The sequence below is a fragment of the Gavialis gangeticus genome, unplaced genomic scaffold (genome assembly GCF_001723915.1).
Source record: "Gavialis gangeticus isolate Ggan-Ray unplaced genomic scaffold, GavGan_comp1, whole genome shotgun sequence".
Lineage (NCBI taxonomy): Eukaryota > Metazoa > Chordata > Crocodylia > Gavialidae > Gavialis > Gavialis gangeticus.
In genome coordinates this window covers 104,283,312-104,304,087 of record NW_017729024.1, presented here as the reverse complement: position 1 = coordinate 104,304,087, position 20,776 = coordinate 104,283,312, and the positions used below count along the sequence as shown (strand labels likewise).

The 20,776-nt window shown below is 41.3% G+C and overlaps 1 protein-coding gene across 4 annotated transcripts in view; it reads left to right on the top strand.

The window, feature by feature from the left end:
* The window catches only part of TJP2 (tight junction protein 2), a 104,218-nt gene that overhangs the window by 14,111 nt on the left and 69,331 nt on the right, over window positions 1-20,776 (top strand). The window contains exons 1-2 of one of the 4 annotated variants that reach the window (XM_019517486.1): window positions 4,988-5,066; window positions 7,111-7,233. The exons of 1 other annotated variant lie outside the window; for it this stretch is intronic. Coding sequence is in view for 1 of the 3 variants with exons in the window: in XM_019517484.1 (XP_019373029.1) it covers window positions 5,004-5,066 (63 nt within the window). In the remaining 2 variants the exon portion in view is untranslated. Of the gene's footprint in view, window positions 1-4,954; window positions 5,067-7,110; window positions 7,234-14,086; window positions 14,111-20,776 lie in introns of those variants that run through there. 2 more of the 4 variants (XM_019517484.1, XM_019517487.1) reach the window with 2 other exon arrangements.

Below are 20,776 nucleotides of genomic sequence, written 5' to 3'. Positions count from 1 at the left end.
CCAGTTCTGCTGAAGAAAAAAGTACTCCTGCAGGCTTCCAGTGCTTTGAGAACCTAACACTTGTGTATGTTGTCCAGCCTGGAAGCCATCTGTGGTTCTTGAGGTTCTGGATTATGGTTTTTAAGGATCTAGGATTTTGACAGAATTGAGGTGGGGTGCAGATAGTGGTACATTGTCATATGTAACACAACACCTGCTTTTCTTCAGTTAAAGATAATCTAGAACATATTAATAAATGCCAGAGGTCCAGTGTTATATTATTCAGTTTAAGATCAAAGCAAAAACCAATTAACTTTATTGGAATGCATACTAGGTTGCTAGCTTAATATTTTTTTATTTAAATAGCAAGGTAGGCAAAAATAGTACAAAGATATTGTTTGATTAATCATTAGAGTTAAACATACATCTCTTATTCTGGTTTGTAAAATAAAATCTTGCTTTGTTGAGCATCTTCCCAGTGCATTCAACACTTCACTGGCAGTCATTTCCACATGTGCATTCATATTCCTACACTTAAGTTAAGGTTTTTACCTAAAACTGAAAACAGTCTGCAGGGATGAGAAATATCACTAGGAATACCTAATAGGAAAATTTCAAAAGAAAGGGTAACTTGATTAATGGAACATCAAAACTGTTAAAGAGGAGAGAGGGCCATTAACACCTATGGAGTGAAGAAAGATTAGCAGCAGTCAGGTAGATTATAATGAGCCATGAAGTCAAATGACTCTGTCACTGCTGCCTGAATAAAAATGCTGCTGTCTCTCCCAGGCAGTTGGTTTTAAAGGTTGGGTGGACCAGGAATCAAAGCAGGATGTAACTGTACCATCCCCCCCCACTCCTGTGCATGACTGTGTTAATGAGAAAACATGTATTTTGATTTTTACATTGATAATACATTTACTGAGGTGTACCCCATTGCTTTGATTCAGTTCCCTCGCTATTGGGAGGAAGCAACTGCTTTCCCCATAAGCAGCTCTGGTGAAAACTAGGAATGCTGTCACTTCCTTGCTTGGTAGTAGTCCCCAGTAGAAGAAAAGTAGCATTGGCTATTCCATTGCCTTATGGGAGCTATAGGGAGAACATAGGATCTTAACTGACTCTGCCTGGGCCTCAGAGAGAGCCCAGCAAGGAACAGCAGCCATACCATGCTTGTCAGCTGAAGAGAGGGGGCGGAATGGAGGTATCTAAAATGGAACGTGTCAAATTACGACAGTCTTCGCTGCAGTCTAACCACAGGGTAACTCACTCCCAGGAGTTTAGCCCATGATAATCACAAGGCCTTAGGTAAGCAGTGATGCTGTATCTGGTCATGGCAACAAACGAATATGCATCTGTGAACATGTTCTAAGAGTCAGCACTGTAACTGTCTGGGTCACTTAGTTCTCAGGGTGTTGTGGGACTGCTCATCTCAGTATAGTAGCTATCTTTTCTCCCTTTTGAAACAAAGCAGTAGATGGAATAGAGAGATGCTTTGGAGTGTAAATCCTCCGTACAGTGTCCTGTGTAATCTGTAGGAGGGATTATGATTGCCATCAACAGTAAACTTTCACTCTCTAATAGCAATCTATTGTTTCAGGCAGAAAGTAGTAAACTGTAAACTGCAAACAGGGAGCTGAGCAAAGGCTGATTGATGGCCATTCAGAAGGCTTCTAGGAAAAGACTGAAGGGTCAGTATGACTCTGTGGTAACAGCACATGGCAGCAGTTCTTCATATTTGCATGCTTGCATTAACTAGCTACTTCACGGTCTGCCTTCTTTCTAGCTCTAGAGGTAGTGGCTGCTTTGCTGTATAGCATTGCTGAAGGGGATTGTTGTGGATATGTGAACACGGAGCATGTTAGAAGGAAACCTGTGGTTAAACCCGAATGTAATGTGTAGTAAAGATGAGCTCTGTCTGGCCTGATGTGAGAGAGGGTAGTGTAGGCCTGGCTCTTTCAGAATTCTTCTTTGTTCTTTCAAATGGAAAACAAGCTTGTATTCTAAATTCAAGTTTTCTTTCTGAATCTTTCCCTTTTCAGGAAATTACTGGATAGCAGTTTTCTAAATTAAGGGCAGTTTAGAAAGAGAAATTTGTCAGCTAGGTTAGGAAAAAAATGGTTTATAAGGCTTGAAACACAGACTCAGTCTTCTCTGTAAGCTTGTGAGAACTCCATACAAATGATTATGCTGTCTGCACTCAAAGTGTTGGCATAGCTGTATATTCCCTTTACTTATGAGCTATACAAATCTATAAGCTATACAAGAAAGAAAAGATAACAGCTGAATAATAAAGGCAAGGCTTTTTGTCCAAAAATGTTTCTACCCCTTTATATTTTGCTTTTAGTTCTCTGCAACTAACTTTTGCCCCATTCTTCTGGAGTTGCACTGTTGCATTGGTTGAATGGTAGAACTGCTAAAAAAGAAATCTTATTTTTAAATGCATCAGTGTGATCTCATTTCTGCCAGTCTCCCTCTTTACAATGCTTCTGTCCATCTCATTCTAGTTCTTGCAGCCTCCTGAATATATTATAATGTAGAGATAATATGGTCTTTCATTGTATACTTGTGTTCTATAAATACTGGCATATCTACAATCCTGTTTTGGCCCAGTCAGCCCCTGACTTGACGGGAAAATTTATTTGTCCAATGACAATGACTAGATTTTGAGTGGTTGTTTATTGTTTCAGATGCAGAGAAGAGTAACTTCTAGATGACACTTTATTGTAAAGAAATATTAAACTTCCTATGTTGCTTCAGAAGTGATGTATTAGTTTGGCAGGAAAACAATAACTTTGAAGTGTCAACTGTTGCGTAAAATGTTAAGGGTGCTGTTGGAAAGCATTTTGGGGGAATGAATATAGTGGCGATGCCATTATCCTTATACAGGTCCCTGCCTTGTAGTCTAGATGAATAAAGAATATCATCTTGTACAAGATTAATAGGAAAGAAGTTACCATGTGCTAGCACTGTGAATGTCAGATGGTGGTTAAAAATGCAGTCCCACTGGTTTTCATATAATCATTAGGAGATGTTTTGAAAATGGAGGGAGACATGTGGCCCATATCAGGAGCATAGAGTTTGTGAGATCAGAAGTATACTGATTTGAAAGGGGGGGTGGGGGAGAGAGAGAATACACTTTTAGTACCATACACATAATTTAAGACTACAGAAGATTTGGGTAATAGGAGTGCAGGGAAGGAAACAGTGTTTCCAGACAGGCAGACAGATATTTACATGCTAGAGGGGTATCTATATTAGTGGCTCTCAATCTTTTTTGGACTTGAGCCACCCTTCAGTGGGCTCCACCCTCCATAACTTTTGTGAATTGGGTGCTGCTCAATGTAAAGATCTAATTTATATATTTTATAGTGCTTAACTCCTTATGGTGGGTGTAGGGGATGGTCCAGGCAGGGACAAACCTGAGCCTGCACTTATCTTTTCACGCATCCTGACACCCTTCAGAGGATCTGGTAGTATGTCAGGGTGTTGCAGCACCTTGGCTGAGAACTGCAGAGCTCTGTACTAGCTTTCAAGTTAGTAATTTGCAAGAAATAAAATGCAAATAACCAGTCAACAGGGATACAGGTTGTAGTCGTGTTGGTCTAAGGACATAGGGAGACAAGGGTCTCTGTGTATATCTAATATCTTTTATTAGACCAATTTTGAGTTGAGAACTTTGTATCAGTGAGGCTGAAGCTGAGAAAGGAACCAGGAACTGGGCATCGGGAATCCCTATCCTGGGAATCCTTTATCCTGGGAATAACTTTGAGTTGGTCTAATAAAAGATATCAGATTTGCCCAAAGAACCTCATCTGCCTAATAACTAATCAAATCGCTTTTGGCTGTACTGCAATAAGTGTTCCTGCAATATTCTGCCAGTGAGGGTGCTACAGGTTGATTGTTTTATTTTGTCTTGGGGTAAATCATTTCATTTTCCTATACCTCTGTCTCTTCGGCTGTGTAGAACGGACATACTCCTCTACCTAATGGGCATGGAAAAAAAAATAGTCCCATGCTTCCCAGGGGCCCTTTTTGAAGTCTTGATTTGGCTGCTGATTGTAAAATGCTTTTAAGATCCTGTCCTAGGAATGGCTGTTGTGGGGCAAAATAAGCTGAAGCTGGTTCCTTATTCCCAAAATAAGGATTCCCTTATTCCCAGGATTAGGGATTCCCAATTCCCAGTTCCTTAGTTGTGGTTCCTGGTTCCTTTCTCAACTTCAGTCTCATTGATACAAAGTGGCCTGATTGTTCTGGGGTTTCATCATGAGTAGCTGCTTTGTCTCTGACTCAGCTGTTCTTCCTGCTTCAGTGCAGCACTGCCCAGGGCTGGACGGGCAGTCTCTCTCTCTCTCTCTCTCTCTGTGTGCGGCTAATTACTTTGCAAACTTCCTTGGGCCGTTTTTCGTGGAAATGGGGTGGCCTGGCCTGCGAGGGGGAGGAAGCGGCTGTGGAACTGGTGCACTGAGGGCCTCCTTCAAGCCCTCCCTGCCCTCCATGTAGGGGGACCCCCCTCCCACCCTTGCAGGGGGAAGAAGCCCTGTTCCAATGGGAGCCGCACAGGGTTCCACCAGGACCAAACCACTCGGAGCTGCAGGGGGGAGGGCACAGGTCTGTAATGCATCTCCTCACTCCCCAACCCACCCGCTTTTCTGTTCAGCCCACCTCCTTTTGTGCCCTGACCCCCCTTTTCCTCAGGCTGGAGCTGTCGCCACCCAGGGCTTGGGGATACAAACAGGGCTTGGGGGTACGACCACCCCTTCCCCCCTGCACAGCGAATGGAAGTGGCACTGGACAGGGTTGCCCTGGGGTAGCTGAGCTGGCTGGGAGCTTGGCAGGACTGGAAGGAGCTGGGGCAGGGGGGAAGCTGGCGGGAGGTTGCAGTCCAAAGCAGCTGCCATCTGAGTGCATGGAGGGCAGCAAAGAGTAGCTAAGTGCTCCCCCGCCCCCCTAGAAGAGTTTGGAAAGGGGGGGAGCACAGTGGAAAGTTGTTTTTTTTCCCTCCTCCTGAGCCTGCTGGCGCAGAGATGCCAGTGCAAGGAGGAGATCCCTTGCTGTACCCTCGGCAGGAGCTCTCAGCCTGGCTCCGGGTAAGTACCTCCCTTGCGGCATCACTTCTCCCCCATTCCCTTTTTTGGGGGCAGCTCTGGTTTTGGAGGAGGATGCTCTTCCCAGCAGGGCTGGGGCTTGCTGAGCTGGGAGCAGGACCTCCGAGTAGGGTCACGGAAATAGAGGTGGTTGTCTGACACCACAGCCTTGGGGGGGGTACCAGCAGCATCCTGCCGTCGGTGGAGGTTCTGTCCTGTCCATGTTGCCTCTGGATGCAGCTTCCCCCTTGGGTGCTGTGTTGATTTCCTAGCACTGCATAGCTCTGCCGGGTCCTGGTTGGATTTCTAAGCAGAGAAATTGTGGCTCTGAGACAGAGTGGAGAAATAAAACAGTTACTGGGCTTGAGGTTAAACTAAATCGGGGCTGGCAATATCCTTCAGCAGTCTTTGAGCAGAGTGGTCTACATTTTGAGCAACACAGTGGGGTCATAGTCTAGAGTTATGGAACTTCTGGTGTTTTGGGTTTGAAGGCTCAATTTGGACTGCTCTGTTTTTATTTGCGTGTCAGGTATCCAGGTTGTAGCCATATTGGTCTAGAGGCAAAAGGAATCAAAACTCATGGAAGAGGTGATATATTTTCTTAGATCAACTAGATATTTGCAAACAAATTATTGTATCTATTTGCAAATAAATACAATTATTTGGTTGCAAATATCTGCCTGATCCAAGAAAAGATGTCACCTCTTGTACAAATTTTGATTTCTGTTTTTATTTGTTTTTACCCTCCAGACACTCAACCTGGATGGTCAGAATGCGTGAAGTCTATATTTTAAGCACCTGGTTTGCCTGTGGGTCACAGTTCTGAGTGGGAAATTGAAAATACTGTGCATAGCCAGCAATGAACTTTTGGGGGTTTGGGTTTTGTTGGTTGGGGGTTTTTTTAAGTTTCAAATTCATTTTGCAGCTTTTGGGTGAAAGTTATTTATTCTTCTTATGCCCCCCCTCAACCAATTAAAAGAACCAATTTAAGTGTCAGCTGCACTCACTTTTATTTTTTTTGTTCCTAATGTAATTGGATAATGGGATTCAATGACCCACATGATTAGTAGTGAGATACAGTTTCTTACCTATAGCTTCCTAGTTCAAACATGAGAAAAGACCATAGTAAGTTAAGGTACTTTCTAGCTGAAGGCTTGTTTGGTGGTTGTGAAATGAGTTGGTAGTGTCAGACTGTGTGTTTATTTGTGATAGGGCAGCCTGGGCATGCACAAACTATTATTCAGTATACCCTTCTGTTTGTTTAAAAATGCCCCCGAGATGCAAACACTTCCCCCCTCCCCCCATCTGTTTTACCTGCAGTGTGCTGTATTCCCATTGTTCTTCCCCCCTCCTCCCACCCCCTTCATTATCAGCTGCCTGTTTCATCTTCTGTAAATCAAACTTGTTAGCTTTTGGGGCCAGAGGTTTATCACTGTGCATGTCTTTTTAGTGCTTAATTCAGTGGGACCCCAGTTTTGTTTCAGAGTCTATGGTTGCTGCTGTACTGCTAATAATAAATAACTCAAATATTATGTTGACAGAGAATGGGAATTTAAACACCCATTGAAACAGATTAATTCTTTTATCCCTGGAAGTGTTCCTTTCAGAACAGGGTTTTGGTATATTGATCAAGATTGAACAAGGAACCATCCAGGCCTAGAATCTGAAGTCTAGAGGCTGGCATGGTACATAATCATTGCTTTCACATTTTAAGATCATACATATCAAAACCAAAAATATTTTGGTGAGATTTAGCCAAAAAGCTGACCTTTTTAAATATCAGGAGATATCAGGAGATACTCAGGAAAACTTTAGCTGCTGTATGGCAACACTGACAGCTCTGTTATGATTCAGTATACCAGGCTGCACGATGGTTTTTAATACAGGGAAACCATTTTGCTATGCAAATATATGATAACCACCTACATGGAGTTCTGCATCAACTTATGGAATTGTGGCTTGGTTTCTCTGTGTTTCAGCTATTTTGCACTATTTGGTTAGCTATATCTAACCCTTAATTGGCAAGCTGATCATTCTCCCAGTGCAGGAGAGAGCTCAGCTGGCATACACAGTTTCCACAGCAGTCTCTTCTCCTGAGCTGTCAAGTAGAAGGAATCTGTGCTACCACAGTTCATATCTGACATGGTGTTTTACACAGTAGCCAGACAGGGTAAGTTAGAACAGGCTGTAACTTATGTGGATGGGATTGTGAAGCAAGTGCTGACAGTCAGAGATGCAGAATTTGCACTATTATGTCCATCTTCACTCATGTGCTGAGTTTCTCTGAAGGAATGAAACAAGGCACATATTTGCAGCCAGATAATGTGAATCATTGACACTTAAGCTGCACCCAGATATGCAGGGGTGTGCAGTTCATGGTGCTGCAGATCTTTGTGGCACCACAAACCGCACGCTGAGAATGTTAAAATGTGTCCCAGACTGCATGAGACCAAAACTTGTTACTGGGGTTTCCCAGTAGCAAAAAAAAAAAAGGAACAAACAGCAGTACAATGCGCACACAACAAGCATGTCTTGGTACACATGGAGGCCAGACCATCCAGAGCAATGGTCTGGCTGCCAGCCAAGCCTCTGTGCTGCCCAGCCTGTGCCCCTGCTGCTCCAGGCTACCAGGTAAGATTGCTGGGGCCAGCACCAGTGCCTCTAGCTTTCCCTGGCTGAAAAGCTGTAAGGAGCTAGGTAAGCAGTTTGCCTGTTCCGTGCAACAAAGTGCATATACAGGGGCTTGCGCTGCAGCAGTTTGTGCCGCTGCAAGCACACACACCCCTGCATGTCTGGATGCTGTCTTTTCAGCATTAGCTAACTGTCTGGTGAGAGTTCAAGGATCAAATCCACTAATGCTGACCTGATTTTCAGAGCTTAATGTACAGAAAATTGAATGTGCACTTTTTTAAGTCCAACTGTGAGTTTACTGCAAAATTAGGGCTTTGTGCTGGTGGGGTGGGGCAATTTTGAAGGGATTTCATAAAACTGATAGAATGTTTTAATTCTGCCTTCATCAGTGTTAATGGAATCCTGGCTGTGATGAAGTCTAGTTAAACTAGTTTATCTCTACTGGCACTGCCATAAAACTTCCTTTCCTGTAGTATCTAATGTAGAGTCAACATCATGAGAGAATTTTATGCTTTCGGGTGCTTGAATGAACAGGGAATGAGTAAAAAGCTAGTCATCATTTTTTTTAATACATTTTAATGTCTCTTTATTTGTGCTGTTTAGAAAATAGGTGGCTCAGGGAATACAAAGTTTCTCATTGTTCCAGTCCAGGTCTCTCCTGTCTCCTGCGCGCTTACAGTTGCAGTCCAGTGGCATGCTCTTTCAATTAGCTGAAAGGCTGTATAGATTGAGCTCCCTTCTTGAACATTTGTAGAATATGATTACAGTAGTATGAAGGTTTGTATTTTGTTGTCTGCAGAATGGTAAAGCAAGGGAAGACGTAAGCCCCCGGTGCTATTGCTGACAACTTTCACGAGCAGATTTGTTCAAAATGTTTTTAAACTCATTGATACTGATGGTTCTTTAATAATCTGCTTGAGGAACAAAATAACACTCTTTGTTCCCCCCCTTTTTTTTCCTTTCATTTTTTCTCCTTCTTATACCCTTTCCATCATCTTTCCAATTCTCATGCTAAGAAACAGCCTAAAAAAGACTGTAGCTGGGGCTTTTCTTTCTAGTTTCACTTAGATATTTTGTCCTTGAAGACTGTTTTATAGTTGGGGTTTGGGGTTGGGTTTTTTTTTGTTTTTTTGTTTTTGTTTTTTTTTTTTAAAGAAAGAGAACATTTCATGACAATGCCCAAAAAGTGTTAACAGTAATGATTCATGAAAGACAGAGTTAAAAAGGCAGGGAACCAGCTTGCTTTTCCAAACATTTTTAAGGTCCTCGTGCATCAGATGAACGGCAAGTCAGTAAATCTTCATGATGATGTAACAACAACAAAACATTTTTGTGGGGGTTTTTTGTGGGGGGGGGGTTTACAGATGAACTGACATAACTTTTTTTAAAAAAGTTATTTGCATGTCTAAGCCATTGACAGAAGGAATAGGTGTGCTCACAACACAAAACATTTGAAAACAGTATTTTGAAAATATTTCTCTCTCAATGCAAAAACATGGAACATGCCAAGGGTTCTGATTTTTATATCACCCACACCAGTTACATCTTACTGCAAATACCTACCTTAAAGCAACATTTCACTCATGCATTCGTGCAAATAACTGCCATGGTACAGGTCAATTGATTACATGTCTGATCTCTCTATATGTCATGTAAGGATTATAAGTATGTTTTACGCTTATCAAATAGCAAGTGGTCCCTTTTTGAACATTCCTGGTAGCCTTGTCAGATAATTTAAAAAGAAAATAAACTAATGCCACCAACACCAGCAAATTGAAAAAGGAAAGGCTATTTAACAATCTACAATAGTGCTCAAGAACTAAGCAGTCAAAAAATAAAAGGCCGTTTTCATTTCTAACATTTGTCTTGACAACAGCACTCCAAAAAGCTATGTGCCCCGTTGACAGACTGCAACAACAAAAAAGATTAATTTCTCTCATATATTCTGCTACATTAGTTCAGTTACATAAACAATATTGCTTTAGCTTCTCCTGCCTCACTTTGGGACAGGTGACCCTTTGTATATACTGTAGTGTTTTAAAGAGGCCTGGTCTAATGGTTTCTTGATGTAGCTGCAAGAGGTGATACACTTATCTATAATAGATGTGTAATGTGCATAAGCTGCTCTGAGCCTTTCTGGATAGGGCAGGGTATAAATATAAATAGTATTCACAATGTGATGTTAGGCTTTCCTTTATGTACTCTTCTGTAGTCTGGCAGTTCAAAGGATCTCTTCTGGTAATATCTGCTACTTAGGAGAAACTTTGGGAACCCCCCATGCTTTTGTCACAAAGGATGCTGGTCATTCAGAGCTTTACTTGGAGACCTAGGGGAAGTGAATTGTTAGCACTTTGAGCTGCACTGATAGCTTCCAGACACAGCATTTGGCACACATTTTTACTTTGCTCTGTGTTGCAAAGCAGATGCTGGCTAATACGAAGGTCTTAAGAGTACAATTTTGAATGCATTTTTGATGGTTGGCTTATGTGAGGCTTGGGTCTCAATACTATATGGATGATTTCAGCTTTATGCTCAGTAACTAGCTGTTATACATATAAGTAGCCTATTAGGAGCATCTTGAATATACTTTGCATTTATTCGGATAACAAGACTGAAACATCCATTTTGGACTGTAAGAGTGAAAACATTGAATCATTAGTTGATATTTAAGTGGGAATTTAGAAGTGAGTGTGTATGCCAAATGTTAGTTTCCTTAAGCATCACTTTTCTTCTTAACGTATGTGTGTAGTGTTTCTTCTTTTGTTTCTCTCCTAGTACTATGGGAGCTGAGGAACTTCAGGAAACTGAAATGAAAGAATTTGGAAGTTTTGTTTCTAACTTTGCTGTTAAAGGATTGTGTTGGGTCTGAGCTGGAAGGCAGGGCAGGTGTGTCAAAGCCAGTGTTTTACCAGGCTGGAAGCTGGTCAGTTATCTGTTCTGCCCCACATTTTACTCTTCAGTGGAAATGGTCTAAATCATCCCTGCTTCAGAGGAATAGTGTGAGGTTTTAATAATATTCCTTCAATGAATGTTGTATAACAAACATGTTTGTTAAAGCTTGAATGGGAGTGTTGGGGAAATTAAACCTTTGGTTTCTGATTATTTTGCTGGTAGCCTGTTAATTCAAATAAGGATTGCTGCAAATGTTAGGATTAGATTTGTGTCAGATAGATCAATGTCAATGAAAACTTTGTTTAGGCCTCATTTTTTGTGGTTTATCTAACATAGATCACAGATGACTAGAGAAGAACAAAAACTAATGTAATATGCCAGCCCAGAGATGGGCAGGATGAGCTTTCTTGTTACTGGTAGTAACACCTTTACTACAATCCTTTGGGAAGGAGAATGGAAAATTCTTGGATTTTCCATTTAATTATGTTATGATTATCTCCCTCTGATGTATAATTGCTAAACAGCCATTTAGGAGAGCAGTTATACTGGTGAGTTGGCTTCTCAGCTTTTTCTTCACTAAGGGTTGAGGTAAGTACACTTAGATAAGCACCTTTGATCTCAAAAATTGTGAAATTTAGATTTGGGTAATTTGGGGATTAACCTGGCATTGTTCTGAGTTGACTGACTGGCTGCTTATGTGACTCTGCCTCCACTATCAGTGCTGGATTAAGGTTCCTCCAGAATTATAAGGGTCAGTCTTACAATTCTGGAGGAATAGGTCTCAAGTCCATTCCTGCCACTCTTGGCTGTGGGGAGGGAGGGAAATAGTAGATTGCCACTTACTGTAATGCTGTACTTCATGGGAGGTAGCATATTCTTTTTTTCCACATACCTGTTTGAAAGAAATAGGAGTACGAGGTATATGGACTCTGCGTTTTCCTTCTTGAAATGTTGTTTCTAGAGCAGGGGTGTCAAATATGCAGCCTGTGGGCCAGCTCTGGCTCATAGAGCCATATAATCTGCCCTGTGGGTTGCTGGTTTGACCCAGTGTTCCAGCCCCTGATAGACATACTGTGTGCAGCATGCAAGTGGACCCCACACTGTCCGGATTGCACGCAACATGGGGGAACAGCACAGAGCACCGCATGCAGCCCGTGTCCTGAACCCCCTGTGCTGTATGCAGCACCGTGTCCAGCCCACACACTATGTGCAGCAGACCAACCCCCTATTCTGCCTGCAGCATGTGGCAGCCCTGCAGCCTGCCCCAGAATTATTTTTTTTTTTTTTCAGTGCCACCTGAAGGGAAGAGGGAGCAAATCTGGCAAAGGGACCTCACTGCCAGCCCCCCTCCCACCTGTTCCAGGTACCCACGCAGCCTCTGCTAAAGGTTCCCTGGCTTTTGGGGCTGGCTGGACAGTGGGGTTTCCTTGGTGGCTGGGGACTGCAATCTAGTGTAAGCACTGCTGTAGTCTGGGTGTACAGGGCTAGCATGGGAGATGTATGAATTGGGGCTAGAGTTTGGGGCAGGCATCTGCAGCTGGGACTCCATGAATAGCTTTGCAGCCCCAGTGCCCACAGGTTGGGGACACTGAGGGTGGGTGAGTGAGGGGACTTGCCTGGATGTTTGTCAAGCATCTGTGCACCCAGCTTGGGGTGCTATGGCAGCTCCTGGGCTTGGCACTCGCTCTGCTGGGTGCTGGCTCTAGAGTGCAGTGCAGGCACAGGCCAGGGCTAGGGCAGCACAGCACCCTGCTGTGTTTTGCTTTGCAGCCCTTCCAGTGCCCTGTGCAAGAGTAGCAACCTTAGCGAGCAGGCAAGAAATGCCCAGGGAATGAACCTGCTGGGGTGCTGGGGTTGGAGCAGACTGGAGTGAAATGAATTTAGCATGCAGGTAAGGGCACTGCGCAGCGGTCACTCTGGCCTGGTGCAGCAACACTTATCCGGTCTATGGAGCCCGATTAGTTTTAAACCCGTAATTTAGAGCCCTGATGAGGGATACGGTCAAGTGTAAGCTGCAGGAGGTCTTATTCCCTTGTTCATCCATGTAGGATTTGGTTACAATCCATCCCTAATACTCAATATAATCAAAAGCAAGCTAGCATGCACAGGTGAACCCAGGCTTATTTACAACTCTTTGGGAATTCTGTCTCTAAATGCGGACAGGTTTATCAGAGGGCAGATGAGCCTCCTTAGTAAAATAAACTACTTGCCACACACTTCCCAATGAGGCAAGCAGACTCTGCATGGCAAGTTTGCTAATTGTGAGCCTGTAATGTTGTAGCAGTAGTATGGTATTTGTATAGTAGTCCAAATTGGTGAGTTGCCTTTGGAGCAGTAATAGAGCAAACAGTTTTAGGGTTTGACCTACCATTTTATTAGAAAATGGGTGTATAAACTTTGTATGCAGTAGAGCAGAAAAAGGTATGAAAATTCAGAATGCAGTTAACAGGGGGTTGCAGCTGATTGATAACTGTTCTGTGCCAACTAATGAAAACTAGCAATTCAGTAGGGGGAAAAATGAACTGATGTAGCAAAGAAATTACATCTGTCAATGGATGTACCTTCCTCCTCTGCTTAGACCCTGCATACTGTTGCCCAGAACTAACAATTGCAGCACAAACAGTTTACAGTTTGATACAATAAACAAAGAGGTTGGTGTCTAAAATCTTCAGAAAGAAGAGAAGGCTTCTTGTAGCTGTTGCCACTATTCAGATCTCTGTAGGCTGGCTTAGTTTGTTGCCATCAACTTGTAACTATTTACACTGGTCATGTGAAAGTACTTGTAAAGATCATATTGTTATTCATGTAAAAATATTTAAGAAAAAATGTTTAATATGACAGTCTCAGTCCAGATACCATATATATGGTAATTTTATAAAATATTCTGATTTCCCATCAACAAAAATAAGACACCTTTTGGGAGAGTCATGTTGTGGCACGCAATTCTGGTGTGAAGTATATAATACTTTGTGGTGAGAGGGGTTTGTTTTGCTTTGTTTTTTTGGAGAGAGGTATTTCTCGTCTTTGAACACTGTAAAATGATTGGCCAAACCATGCAGAACTTGAGAATGTCTGGGGTTTATGCTTTTATCAGCCAAGAAAAGAGCTAAACTGACAAGGTATAATCTGTTTCTTATGTCCATAGAGGAACACTCATAACAGGAGTGTAATGCCTGGGAGAACATGGCATATCATTCTTCTATTAATAGAGCTAGAACAAAGGATAGTGGAAATGTTGACATGGAAAGAAAATCTAATTTGGCCTGGGACTAATCTTAAAAACTAACAGTTGTACCATTGTTTCGAATTGTCTTGTTTTATGACTGGATGATTAAATATAAATGCTGACCTGATTGGATTGTATCCCAGCAATGAATTGTCTTTTAAGGATAAGTTACTTGACTTGTTCCTTCAGATCTAGAGGCTGTGTTTGCTGTACTACAGGGTTGTAGAAACTACATGGATTCAACTTCTGACCACTTACTGAACTTGTGCTGCCGCTGACTTTGGTGTTAGTGCTCCAGGTATTAGAAACTAATTTGTTTTGGGGGGTGTTTGATGTATTATTTAAAGCATTATATAGTGGTCTTTTCATTGTGCAAAGCCATAGCCTAGTTTTGGTGAAAATACCATGGAAGTTGAGCAGGAATCTGATTTGTTATGAAACCTAGATCCTTATTTTCTTTTAATAAATAAGGTATGTTTTGGGTTTTTTCGATGTGAGGACATCATCTGGTTAAAAACCACAGTCCTGAATTAAAATCTTTTTACTCACTCATTCTACATGTAGTAGCTAAGATGATTCTGAATGAAGTAGTTGGGCGGGGGGGGGAAGAGTTTGTTCATTTTGTGTACAAATCAGCACTTCTGTTGTCAGATTCACTGTTAATTGATGAGTTACTCCCTGATCCTCAACTGCTCCTATTGGTTTTTAATAGGGACAGCACTCTTGGTTAAAATTTAAGCTTCTATGTAAAGCGTGTGCAGGCTGAGGGCTTTAATGCTTTCTTTTCCATTTTGTTGCATGGGTCTTAAACTATAACAAGGAAATGGAAAGAGGTTGGTTTTTGTTTTGTTTTTTTAAGCTAGAAAATGTCAGATTTTTGACCCTTTGCAATTATAGGGGACTTCAGGAACAGTCATTGAAAATGTTTTATTGTATTTGTTTTAATTTACTAGATTTAAAGTTTCTGGTATGTTTTTTAATTACTATATTTACTCAAATCCAAGACAAGGCTTTTTCCCACAGTCAGCATAGTGCAGGTAGGGGGGAAGACAGGGGTGGAACAAGATCGTCTTGGATTCAAATATCAGTGCTCTGGCTGGGTCCTGGCATGAGCCTGGGCCTGGAGTCGGACATGAGCCTGGCCCTGGACAAGAGCCTGGGCCTGGAGTCGGGGCTGCTGCTGGTGCTTGGAGTTGGCAGCCATGTGGTGAGTGCAGGTTAGGGGCCAAGGCTAGGCTCTGGACCTATTTGAATTAAAAAGGCCATGGGCCTAACCCACTAAAAATCAGGGGCCGCCACTAGTTGGGTGGCCAGAGCCTTTAAAAATCCAATAAATTACAGGGGACAAATCATAAAAGAACAGGGTGTGCACGTGAGAGGTCATAAGGCCAAAACAAGTGCTCCCTAGGGAGACACCGAGCAGAGCATGCCAGACAGCGCCCACTGGCACTCAAACTAGGCTAGGGTCTGGAACTGGGGGTCCAGGCAGGGCATGGGGCATGTGCTGCTGGTTTGGTTGAGGGGATGAGGCAGCTGCATGCACTGCTGACTTATTCCCTCCATGTGCTCTGCTACATCTCTGGCCTGATCAGCAGCGTGTACTGCTGTTCCATCTGTCAATGTGGTACTTCTCTGTTTCTCTGAACCTATCCCCTGATGTGCTTCTGTTGATTGGGCAGCAGCATGGGTTAGGGGATGTAGCCGCACATCTGGGGCAGATTGTTGTGGGAGGCTGGGGAGCAGGCAGTTTGGTTAGTGCCAGGGGCACAGGGGGGTTAGTGGGAGAGCAAGTTGTGAGGGTCAGGCTACATGTACCTCCCTCACGTGGTTCAGCACAAATTTAGAACACCACCCCCTCCACCCGCACAATAATTAGATTTTAAAAATGGAAAAATTATAATTTTCTATTTATGGCATCTAATTACTAGTGGGTCATCTTAGATTCAAAGTCCTCTTGAATTTGGGAAATACAGTAAATGTCTTGCTACAGTACATGTTAGATTAACATGCCATATGATTTTGGGATGGCAAAGGGAAATGGTGGGAGAGGATAAACAGCAAGAAAGGAGAAAAAAGTAGAAAAATAATAGGCAAAAATAGATGTCTTGGATCTTTTCTCTGTCTTTAAGAAAATTAATTTCCATCCTGCATCACAACTTTACTTAATTTTCAGGAAATTTTTCTAAATATTTTGAAAAGTTACCAATTCACCATTATTATGTTTAAGAACAAATTGAGAGAGGAAGAATGGAAACAGAACAATAGTTTTGTTTGTTTGTTTTTGGGGGGGCGGGGGTCAGGGTTTTTGGTTTTGTTGTGTTTTTTTAAGGACTGTCACATGACCAGATGTACCATGTATTGTGATACAGAAAAAAGAGCATGTAGCATAGTAAATGACTGGTGAAGACTTGAACAAACATTCCCAGAGCTCTCGGGATATGTTGCTTCAGACAAGTGTTGTACAGCTCACAGTGCTTAAGATGACCAGTTCCTGGTTTTCTTTTATGATGAATAACCATGTAGAAAAGTCTCTGAGAAATAACGTATTCCTCCTTCAAAGCTTATTTCTCAGTAGAGAAAAATTGGTGTTTATAAAAAGAATAACTAATTTAAAATGATTTTGGCTTTGTCTTCTTGCACAGGATATAACTTTTATTGGCTGAAACAGTGTTGCTTATTTTAATTGAGGTTGTTCCCATTTTAGATTTTGAACAATGGGTTGTTTCCTGGCGATATGATAAATGCTAAAACAACTGCAGCACAGCTTCATCAGTGTAATGATGGAACTGTTCTTGGCTGGTGGCTGGGAGCAGTACAATGGAAGGGAAAGTTCAGGCAGACATGCTGCTAAAACAGATTAAACTGGATTTTTGTCATGACTCTTTAAGTTTCCAGCAGGTGTGATCTGTTTATATCACAGCTGTGTTTGCAACATTTTTCCAGTTAGAACAGTTTTTGGCATTGAGGCAGGGACCAGCACAAGAAATAACTTAGAAATGCAAATGTGTTCATATGCATAAAGGAGAATTCAGTTGCTGCAAAAGTAATCTACACTTTCTAATTTTGGAGGAACAGAAGGAGGTCTTTCTTACTCGGTTTTTTTCTCCTGTCCCTTCCAAATGTGTGGAAGATTATATATAAAGTAGCAACTTGTTGAGGAGCCAGTGCACACAGGTTGTTTGTTTTGCTTGTTTTTGGTTTGTTTTTTTCGCAAGTCAGTTCTCTTCCCACCCCACAGGGTTTCATGTTAAGAATGAAGCCCCTACTCCTGTATGCACTTTATATCCTTGATTAGTTCCCTGGACTCAATGGGACAGATTTTTCGTAAGTACATTTACTCTTCTATGTAATTCTTTTTAAAAAAAGTATGAGTCAAAAGACAAAGTTGTTTTGTAAATGTATAATTAGGACCTGAAATGGCTTCCAGTTCTAAGAGGGGTTTTTAAAATCTTGAATTATAATTTTATTTGGCAGAGCTGTTAAGTTGGAGATCTTGTGAATCTGTGGTTGTCTTTCTCAGTCTTACAAACCCATTGAGTATTTTATTTAGTTCACTGTTTCAGCTTGGTGGTTCTAATAAAGGTACGAGTGAGTACCTGTGTCTGAAGGCTCAGAGTCTTAAAATCTCCCTAGGGAGTTTGCAGGGCTGTTAACCATTTGGTGGCCTGGCCAAATATCACCTGCAATAATTTATATCTTAACTCTTCAAAATCAGCCATAATTTTTATTGGTGACAATCTTATTCAGTAAGTATTGAACTGTGCTGTAAAACAGTGCTCTGTCTTGGCCTAGAAGCAGCTGCTCATTACTATGGTATCTTAGCACCTCAGTAGGAATAGTGACATGGCTGGTGACCTTCCTAGATTCTGTCACATCTCTCTTTCTGGGGTCAAAACTGCTGGAAGAGTTTTTAAATTTTTTTTCATGCAGAACTGATTAATAGGATAGGGATTTAAGTTACTTTGGAATGAAAGCCATTTGATACATTCTGTGGGATTTTCAAAACATCCTAACAGATTGAGGGACACTTCTGATGGGACCTGTGCTCTAAGTGCTTTTTGAAAACATCACCCTACAAAGCATGATTGAATAATAATAATTAATTACTGCCTTCTCCCCAAAGCATCTTGAACTATAGGGGTTGGCCCACAAACATGTCTTCTTTTTCTTAATGATTACTGCTTTCTCATTCTCCCACGGATAAGTGTGTTGAAGACCAGAGGTTAGTCCAAAAAGATGCCTTTCCATCAACATTCTCTATTTAGATTAATTTAAGTGTGTTAGTATTTTACTGTTCAATCTAACTGGTTATATGTTAATCTAAAGGGACCTGAGGTACAGAAATAAGGAATCTTCGTGAACTGTTTGACCTGTTTTGTCAGGAATTTTAGCTTGACTAGTTTTATAATGTGATAGCCATTCAAAGAGGTTTCTACCTCTTCTATGGCAGAGATTTGTATCATTGCATTAGCAGTATGAACTACATTGACACAACAATTCCATAGAGAATAATTCATCCAAAGGGCACACTTGTGTTTGCTGAATTAGCTTTAAATTTACCTTCTGTACATCTTAAAAGAAAGCATTTCCAGATTCCCTCTTAACTGCATAGAAGAGTAAAAACTGTCCTAATTTGTGATGCTGCTTCATTGCTCCATCTAGTGGAATATTTAAGTTAAGAATTAACATTCTTGGCTCTGAACAGGAAGCGAGGCTGACATATCAGCTGAGGATTTGTCCTGCAATATGCAGAATTAACATGTAATCAATAGATTCGTTTCTTTTTAAGCTTTCTACTCATTTAACTCTAATTCCTCTGGTCCTTTAAGAACAGTTCTGTAAATGCACTTAGCACTCAAATGGACCTGCAAATTCAGCTCCTATTACTACTTTATTTTAATATACAGTGGGAGGAAAATAGGGAAGGGAGAGAACCTCATTTTGTTCCATCTAATGTTAAATACATAAATATATTTTCCCCTTAGATGTCTGCCCCTAGCCTTATATGCCTGCTAAGTTTGTGATCTCTTCGAATTATTTTCTTTATATTGATGCCCAAAGAGGGAAAGTTTTCAGTAAATGTCTTTTGGAAAGTTAATGTAGGGAAATGAATGTGCAAAGAGAACAGATATAAAAATCCCTAAGAAATTTGGGGAAAGGCAAAATAGGAACCCAACAAATATTTCTCAACTTCTTCAAATAAAGCTTTGTTTGAAGCAATTCTATATTCCCAACACATTTTATAGTGCTTATATCAAAGTATTTGAAAACTGGGTATCTTTCATGTCTGGACCTTTCTATAGAAAAGCTTGATTCTTATATTCTTGGAAGAAAGTAGGTAAGGCAGAAACATTTTCAAGTCAGGGTTTCATTGTAGAAGACCAAAGAATAATTCTTTTTCAAATGTATTCAAAATACCTTTTCACTCTGTGTGTGTGTGTGTGTGTGTGTGCGCGCGCGTCTGTGCACACGTGTTTTTACAGATTACCTTACTTTAATTTCAAAGCTACCTATATATTTAATGATATGGTTTAGTTATTAGTGCCTCTGAAAACTAAATAGCATAATAAATAGCTAAAACTATGACTGAATTATGGAATCTACTTGCTAATATAGGAATACAGGCAGTCCTCAACTTGCAACATTCCAAGTTACAACATTTCGCACTTGCAACATTTATAAATTGATACCCTGTTTCAACTTTACAAGGCCAGTTTTGACTTACAATGCTTGATCCAATGCAGTGCATGCCAGCGAACAAGTTCGTTGCATTGCTCATCTCCCTGGAGAACATCTGGCCAAACTTCCTTGGAAACTTTCTTTAAGAAAGCAGACAAGACTCTGGAAAAACCTGCAGCCAAGACTCCTGAGAAGACTCCAGACAAGAACCCTTTAAGAAGTCCAACCAAGAGCCCTTCAAAAAGTCCAGCGAAGTCACCTCAAAGAAGTCCTTCCAAATCAATATGATTGTTATTTACAATATAAATACATTAACGTAGCTATATTACTCATCTATAATTGATCAACTACAAAATTCTGGGGTATTTTGGGGGAAAATAGGATATTGGGGCTTGGTTCAGGAACCAATCCCCCATTTGTAACATTGTTTCTCATGAGAAAATTGGTTCCAAGTTACAGCGTTTTGACTTAAGACACGATTTTCAGGAACCAATTGTGTCGTAAGTCCAAGGACGGCCTGTAATTATATAAATTGTCACCTTTCACAACATCTTTTCCTGTGGCATTACAATATGCTTTATTTAATTCATTAAGGAATAGTTACCATTAGAGAAAAAAAAACAACGGAAAAGACCTGAACTACAAGAATAAAATACTAAACTGTATAATTTGCTTTTAGTGGGTATAAAAATATTTCATGTGCTAATATCAGTGCTGAGAGACTACAATAGGCTGGCTTTTTACTTCCACCAGTGGGTGCCTGTAGATGTGCGGAACGCCTGTAATTACAGTGCATCAGAGCAGATTCAATTAATTAAGTCATCTGGAGTGTGCTAACTGGCACGCTCCAGCACCTCAGCATCTTGTGTATTCAGCGTCCCCAGGCTTCAAAATGACAGCTGAGGCACTTTTACTAAAGCTTTTTGAACAAGCTTTAGTTAAGGCACCCCTGCTGCCATTTTGAGGTGGGGACACTGAATACACAAGATGCTAGGGTGCTTTAATTAGAGCAGCTCTCAGCCACTATAATTCAAGTTCCCCTCCCCTTCCCCCCCAGAGCATGTTTAAAGACACCCAGTGTGTTTAAAATCATCTAATTATTCTCAATTTGAACCTTTTTTTTAAACTCCCATTGTGCACACAAGGTGTAAAACTAGTTATTATTGAACAGGTAACTCCCTCCTTCTCCCCCAGTGTTGCCAGGGCCTCGTACCTGTTCACCAGCCAGACTGAAGGAACTGGTACTGCTGTGTTACAAGCAGCCCTGGTTCTGGAGATGACTGTC